Source organism: Phytophthora infestans, genomic scaffold (genome assembly GCF_000142945.1).
Source record: "Phytophthora infestans T30-4 supercont1.2 genomic scaffold, whole genome shotgun sequence".
NCBI lineage: Eukaryota > Oomycota > Peronosporomycetes > Peronosporales > Peronosporaceae > Phytophthora > Phytophthora infestans.
Window position 1 is genome coordinate 2703783 of NW_003303757.1, and position 7509 is coordinate 2711291.

A 7509-nucleotide genomic window follows, 5' to 3' on the forward strand; every position below is an offset into this window, starting at 1 on the left:
ACTATAAGTATACGTAATAGTATGTACTTAGTAGGTTTTGCAAGCTATTGTAGCTGTTTTGTTGTAGAAATATTAATAAATTAGTTGAGAGTGAGGTAACTGACTGAACTGCCAAATCATAGTACATGTACAACAGAAGATGGCCGTAAGAACAACGCTTTGTTAATAAGCGATCCATAAAGATAGATACTGTAGTTTTAGATTGAACAAAATGAGCTCATATGTGTTACTGCTGTAAACCATTGTTTTCTACGAGTTGTTTAGACAGCAAAATCCGATACTACTTAGCTGGCGGACGTGTCGTCGACAGGGGCGTAGGATACGATTTTAAATGGAGCGGCAATACAACAACAAAACACGAGAGGTGTGATATATAGTTGGTTAAGTAGACCCCATAATGAAACGCTAATAAACGTTGGAGCTTAAATGACGTCGAATAATTATGGAATCATCGTTACATTATCAAATACAAAATCACCAGCAACAGCAGCAAGGCGCCTTGCGACACAATATCCAAATGCTTCAATTATAACTGGCACAGACTCGGGTGCTTATTCTGAATCAGCACAAAATGAACGCTACATACATTAAAATCGTACAATTTGAATATTGTTTAGCTTTCATTGAGTTTGATATGAGAAGTGAACAATCTTTATTAATAGTTACTTACAAGCTGAATTAGGCAGTACAGACAGGTAAGTAGTGCAAGCTGGACAGGCCATTACTATCGTTTGCGCTGATGTGAGCTAAGTTTCATAGCGGCTCAGAAATGGCCCGTTATATCGAGCACGACGCTAAACTAAACGTATTGTGTTGCGCTTGTATAAATGTTATTTGAAGTGCTGGTGGTTTTGGGTGGAAGATGAAGATACAGTGATAGCCAGCAACAAAAAAGAGATTGTATCAAGAATCTTGATTCACGAGAGGTGAAAATTATACACCTTTGCCAGTCCAAATCGGCGACAGTGTAAAGCAAAGCGGTGTGAAGTAACTTAAGTGACAAAGAAATTTTTATTTTTTATTTTCAAAAATTGACTTTAGAGCAATGGCGATTTAGCGCAGAGCTAACTGGTGGTCAAAACAAGTTAAAAAAAGTCCATCCTGTCTTCGCCCTTTTCCGAGCACCATCGTACCCGGCACCCCCGCGTTGATACTCCATCTCATGCTACCTCGGTCGTTGTCGACACGTGCAAAATGCAACTTAGGCCACACACTCGACACGCAGACAGAGCCGTCGCGACTGGGCGATGCTAGACGACTCCATGAGCATGCGGAAGATAAGCTCCTCGCTGTAGCCTGCCTTGTCCAGCATCGTGATGCGCTCCAGCGGCTTGAACCAGCGCACGCGTCTCCGCCGATGTCGTCCTGCGGTTGCCTGCCTGTCCCCCGCCTGTGTTTTCTCCCGCTGATGCTGCGCCGCGTTCACTGAAGTCCTCCACACACATTGCGGGGTTCGAGCCAGCCCCACCGCTGGACCACCGCGTCGAGGCACTGCGCTGCCGCCGATGCCCACGCCGAACTCGTAGACGGTGACGGTGGACCAGCGTACGCTCTTGCTCGCCATGGCTGCTGTGTATGTGGCTGTTGGACTGGGGCGAGGAAGGAATGGAGGAAAGACCCAGAAGGCGTCGGCTGTATGTCGTTCACGCGCCCCTCCCGGGTAACCACTCACTCGCGCCGCTGCCATGCAAGCACCAGATTTGGTGGATCTGCTCCATCCACTTACAAACACTCAGTTGCTTGCCTTGCGTTGTTTTTCCCAGTCAGCGCTCAGTTCAACATCGTCCGCTTGCCCAGAAAACAGAGCGCCGGATGCAGCTGCTTGAAAACGCTGCAGAGCATAGCTTCCATGTATGGATCTGCGCTTGGTTAACAAGATGGCGCGCCACTGTGCGTTGTCAGTGGCGGCAGCTATTCGTAGCGAACCTATGGAGTACGGCACGTAAAGTTTTGCACTACACTAAATCAACTTTGCATGACAGGCTTTTTCTAAAAAAATAAATTAAAAAATTAAAAAAAATTAATTACGGGACGTTCCACTTTGCTTTACACTGTCGCCGATTTGGACTGGCAAAGGTGTAGTTGGTTAAATAGACCCAATAAAGAAACGTTAATAAACTTTAAGCCTAAATGACGTTTAGCCATCCTGGAATCGTCGTTACACTATCAAATAATTTACACCACCGTCAACAAGAATAACTGCAAGGCGTCATGGTTTGGTATGAGAAGTGATCAATGTACTTAGTGGAAACAGGACATGCCATTACTATAATATCCTTTGCATTGATGCGAGCTAAGTTTCATAGCGGCTCAAAAACGGCAAATGATATCGAGCACGACGAAAAGCTAAATATATTGTGTGGCGGTTGTAGACATGCTATTTGAAGTGCAGGTGATTCTGACAGTGATAGCCAACAATAATAAAGAGACTGTGTCAAGATCACTACAGGTAGAATAATCTTTTTTTTACATTGTAAGTATGATGCTAGGGGCTTAGGTTTTTGTAGTAATAATTGCACGGCTTACTGGGAACTCAGCCTTTTGTAGCGAATGGCCTAAATTAAACCCAAATTTATGACATTAAAGAAGTCGATTTAGGCACATCGGGGCTCATAGTTTTTAGAATAATTATCCATCCGAAAAGGCAAACAACTTGAATAAAAGCCTAAACTACCGCCGCTACGCGGCGGCGCTCGGCTAGTGTGATAACTAAGGGAATTCGGTGAGTAGTACTAATGGAGGGGCACGTTTGTTCGAAACAGTATTATAACACGCTTCGATGGCCACGCCATAGCGTTTTTTTCATCTACTTACAGCCCGCCTGTCGACTTCTGCCGCGCCAGCTTCTGTGCCTTGAGAGAAGCCAGAGTGGGGCGCTCAAACTGAGACTTGCCGAGCTTGCGGTTCACGTAGTACACACGACCCGTCGAGCGCGACACCTTCGCCTCCCAGCCGACGGGAAGAGAGACTTCCGGCAACGCGTCCAGGTTGAACGACTCGCGCACAGGACGATCCGCCGGCGTTGTGGCCGGCTTCACCTTGGCGCTCTTCGAGGTAACGACCGTCGTGGACGCAACGTTGTCGGACGGGTTGGTGTTCTCCTCTGGTTTGCTGTTTGTGCGCTTGCTCCGGTTGTCGTACATCCCCTTGACGACCGACATGCGGCCCTTCAAACTCGACATGGCACCAGTCACGCCCACTTCCATGCTCTTGACAATCGTGTTGCGCGTGGAAGAACTGTTGGTGGGGCTGTCCTCACCTTCAACCTCCGAGACGTCGAAGCCGTCCCCACTGTCTCCCTTTTTGTTCGTGTTCCAGAAGCGAGAGCCTACACTCATGCTGGGCATGCGCGGGAAGTGGCGCTCGGACGGACGCGTCTCTGATGATGGGCGGTTAAGGTCGTCCGAGCCGGTGAGCGAGTCCATCAGTACAGTCTCACGAGGTTTCTTCTCTTTCTTGGAGCCCAGCGTGCGGAAGATCGACTTCTTCGGCGTGGGTTTCTTCTCGGGAACAACACCTTCAGCGTGAAGCTTGGCGATCTGCTCCGTCAGCTTCTTGTTTTCGGCCTCGAGCTGCGAAATCTTCTTGTCCTTGTCACGCACAGTATCTTGCAGTTGGCGAACCTTGACGTGGTTGCCAGCTGAAGAGAACTCCTTGTCGCTCTTGAACTTCTCGATCTCGGCCTTCAAGCCCTTCATAGTAACCTTCATGTCCTCATTCTTCTCACGCAGCTTCTTGTTCTCGTCTGTAAGAGTCTCGATCATACCGCCAGCATCAGCCATCACAACACTCGAAGCAGCAGAGGAGTCCGCCGTCGCGACGCTGCTGCGACGCTGCAGCTGAGCATTCCGCTCCTGTTCTTCCTGCAGAGCAGCCTTCAGCTTGTTCAGCTGGTACGCCATGTCCGCCTCACGACGCTTCTCCTCGAGAGCAGCTAGATATTTCGGCCGCTGAATCGTCATACGAACCATAGCCTGCACACGAATGACCATTTCGCGCATCTTGACATAACGGTGACGCTTGACAAATCCACGCATATACCGCTGAATGATGACAGCGTTGTGGTTACTCTTGACTTCCGCAGCTACCTTGCGGCCCTGCATGCCTCGCCAGTGAGCCTGCGCTGAAATGAGGCCCTTCATGAACGTGTTGTATCTGCGCATAGCGATTACACACCGAATAACCGACTGCAACTTGATGATTGCTTCTAGCTGTCTGAGGTACTTGATACGCTGCGTAAAGCCAACCATGATGTTCTGTACGTACGTGGCCTTGGCATCCAGGAACTTCTTACGGCGGTCCTCAAGCTCTTCGAGCACACCTAGCTGGAAGTACACACGAGTCTTACCCATCTGATACTGAGTTGGGGATTCCAGCTTGAGCTTGTCCATGAGCAGCTGGCACTTGTCTGCAGCAGTCTCGCCACCACTCGGCACGAACAGCCAGAACTTGTCCAGGATCTCCGTGTGCTGCAGCCGGTTCGGGTACGCTGCACGGGAGATACGAATGGCTTCAATCACACCGGCACATCGCAACTGGGACACCACCATGTTTTGGTCCATGGCAGTAGCGCTCTTGATCGGGTTGGGCTTGATGCAGCGTACGTAATGTACACGCGTCGAGTTGATGGTTGCCATCAGCTCCGTCAGACTCTCTTTGAATTGGGTACCCACGGTCGTGATGGACAGAGCACCGCCACGCTTACGGCGGCTACCTGACGCCTCAGAAACAGCTGACTTAGGCTCCGGCTTCGGGTCGAAGAGCTTGGCGATGAACGGCTTGGATGAGCCACGCATGAGCTCGGACAAGTCAGGCAGCAGTGAGTCCTTGTGCTTCTCCAGGAATCCCACCGAGTCGTACATGACAGGAGCGGCATAGTGCTTGATGAGGAACTCGGTACGAGACGTGCGAGGGAACTCAATAACGTGCGCCATATCATCCTTGTGCAAAGACGTCACCTTGGACATGAAGGACTCCTCACTGCCCTTCGGTCGCATCACCTCTTCGTTCAGCAGCGAAATGATACCCATGCGCGATTCAATCACAGTCAGCACGTCCTGGTTATCCGCGTACTCAATGTGGTCCCACACGATTCCTTCCTCCTCATACTCAATCTGCACCGTCTTAAACACATCCTGTGTGAATTTCTGCTGAAGCTTCTCGTTAGCGAAGTTAATGCAGAACTGCTCAAACGAGTTGTGCTTGAAATGCTCGAACCCGAAGATATCGAGCACACCCACGTGGTTGGCCATGTTGGCATCATCAGCAAGCGACTGGTTGATCGTAGCCACAAGCCAGTCGAACACGTTGGAGTAGATCGCTTTAGCGAGGGCGTCACGACAGTCCATCGCCAGCTCTTTTTTTAAAGGTACACTGTACACATCATTCACAGCACGCATAGTACGCGAACAAAGAGCCTTCTGAAGTGCCTCCCACGTGACACCAAGCATCTGAGTAGCACAATTCGCACCACCGTCGCCCTCAGCGATGAGAGACTTCTCATCATCTGCCGGGTCTGACTGCAGCTGTACCTCACCAAGGTGGAGCACTCCAGCCAGCACTTCGAACAGTGGCCGCTGGTCATCGCGAGACAGACCCACAAGCTCCAAGGCCTCGCGTGTTTGGTTGAAGTGTTTCTTGTCGGAGAGTCCTTCGATCTTCCGTGCCGTGTTGTCGCCCGTGTACACATAGTGCTTCGACGATTCGAGCTGCAACTCCGACGCAATGTCGGGCGAGTCAAGCAGTTGGTAGAAGATATGGTAGTTGCGTTCAGGCGCTTCGTGCTGGATGACACGCGTCTTTTCCAGAAGATACGTGCGGCACTTGGCACCGACAAGCGTGCCATTCTTGTCAAACTGCAGCTGTGTAAACTTGCCGAAACGACTGGAGTTGTCATTACGCACAGTTTTGGCGTTACCAAAGGACTCGAGCAGCGGGTTTACTTCGATAATCCTCTTGATGGTGGAGTTGTTGAGACCGCCTGCGATGGTGGCCAGGTGGTTCATGAGGATTTTGGTGGTCTCGGTCTTACCAGCACCGGACTCGCCACTGACCAGAATGGACTGGTTGCGCTCCGAGCGCCGCATGTTGTCGTAGGCAGCGACGGATGTGGCGTACACGTGCGGGGGCAGCTCCTCTTTGGGCTGGTTAAGGTAGCGGAGGTGCTGGTCTTCAGCGTAGAGGTCTGGGAGCCACTTGTAGGGGTTAATAGCGATGCAAATGTCGCCTGTGTACGTGTAGGGCAGCTCGCACAGGAAGCGCTTCTTGATGTTGAACAGGATGGCGGCCTCGTGCAAATAGTTGAGCGTGATCATGTCCTCAATGCCCTCGAGACCAACGTTCTCGTTCTGGTACGGAAGCGACTCGAGTTGATGCACATCCAGTAGCGCCTTTGTCTTCTTCGACAGCATGTCCACGCAGCGTTCCTCAGTCTCGCCATCGGGAAGTTCCACTTTGCAGTAGATCTTACGTGTCTTGCCATCGCCCGAGTTCTCATCACGCAGTACTTCAGCCGCAAGCCACACGTGCGTCTCATCCGGCACGAAGCACTTGGCGCCCGCCACCATCTGCAGGTCGCTCATGGTGTTTTCAAATCCCCTCGGCCCCTCTAAGAACTCAGGAAGCTGGCGTGGCAGACGGTCTAAAGCGGAATGGGTCGACTTGAGCCGAACGGGGAGCTGGCAAGATACCGCACAGTACCGGTAGGTGGAGCCATCTTGCAAGTGGCAACTCCATTTACTTAAGGTTTGTAAACAATCTTTGATCCGACAACAATCTGTGACGACATAGCCCGGCCAGTGCAGCTGGAAAGTCAACCGGCTGGGGGGATTTGATCGTCGGTGTTACCGACGGTGTGCGACGCAGTACAGCCTGTAGCCATGACCGTGTGCCTCCTTAAGAAGGCTGCCCGCCTCCTAAGGAGTACTTAGGCGGTGCTATTGCAGTGTGCGCCTTCATGTGCGGGGTTTCTTACCTAAAAGCTTCTCCACAAGGTTACAAAATGAAGCACCAGATCTCATTTGTTTGATGGTCGTTTTCTGCAAGGAACATGATTTACCGTCCAAGCACCGGTTTCTGCTGTTAACTTTGCCCCAAGTTGAGAACCCACTAAACTACATGTGCATATCTATCTAACTAAATGCCGTGTGTTGCCCAAGAAGCTCTGGATGCACTGTATTCCAGTACAGTACAGTGTAATTATTTGCCTCAATTACCGCTGTAAAAACACCTTTTATACTTGCAATTTAAAAAAAAATTACAGGATCATATCTTATGCATAGTGATTTTACGCAAGATCAGCCGCATAGCATATTGAAGGGTATAAGATTCTCGGTGTTCTTTATTTAGGCAGGTTAATGTACTAGTATCATTTAGGTGACGGGGTCACACAGCACCTTGCGCTAGAGGAAGTTAGCTTCCGAGAGTATACAAACTCTCAGTGAACGGCAGTTCACAGGTCCCCTCTTTATCAAAAGAGAGCGAAGTGACCTATTAAAGGTAGAAAGTAAA

The 7509-nt window shown here is 50.2% G+C and overlaps 2 protein-coding genes across 2 annotated transcripts; both read right to left on the minus strand.

The window, feature by feature from the left end:
• Positions 1-1201: 1201 nt before the first annotated feature.
• On the minus strand, positions 1202-1564 carry PITG_01534 (uncharacterized protein; the record flags this gene model as incomplete). The annotated part of the gene is made up of 2 exons (XM_002908138.1): positions 1202-1375; positions 1427-1564. 2 exons carry the CDS (start codon positions 1562-1564, stop codon positions 1202-1204), a joined length of 312 nt encoding a protein of 103 aa, XP_002908184.1.
• Positions 1565-2746: 1182 nt separating this feature from the next.
• PITG_01535 (myosin-like protein) lies at positions 2747-6636 on the minus strand (the record flags this gene model as incomplete). Its single annotated transcript, XM_002908139.1, has 1 exon — positions 2747-6636. One exon carries the CDS (start codon positions 6579-6581, stop codon positions 2811-2813), a length of 3771 nt encoding a protein of 1256 aa, XP_002908185.1.
• Between the last annotated feature and the right edge of the window lie 873 nt (positions 6637-7509).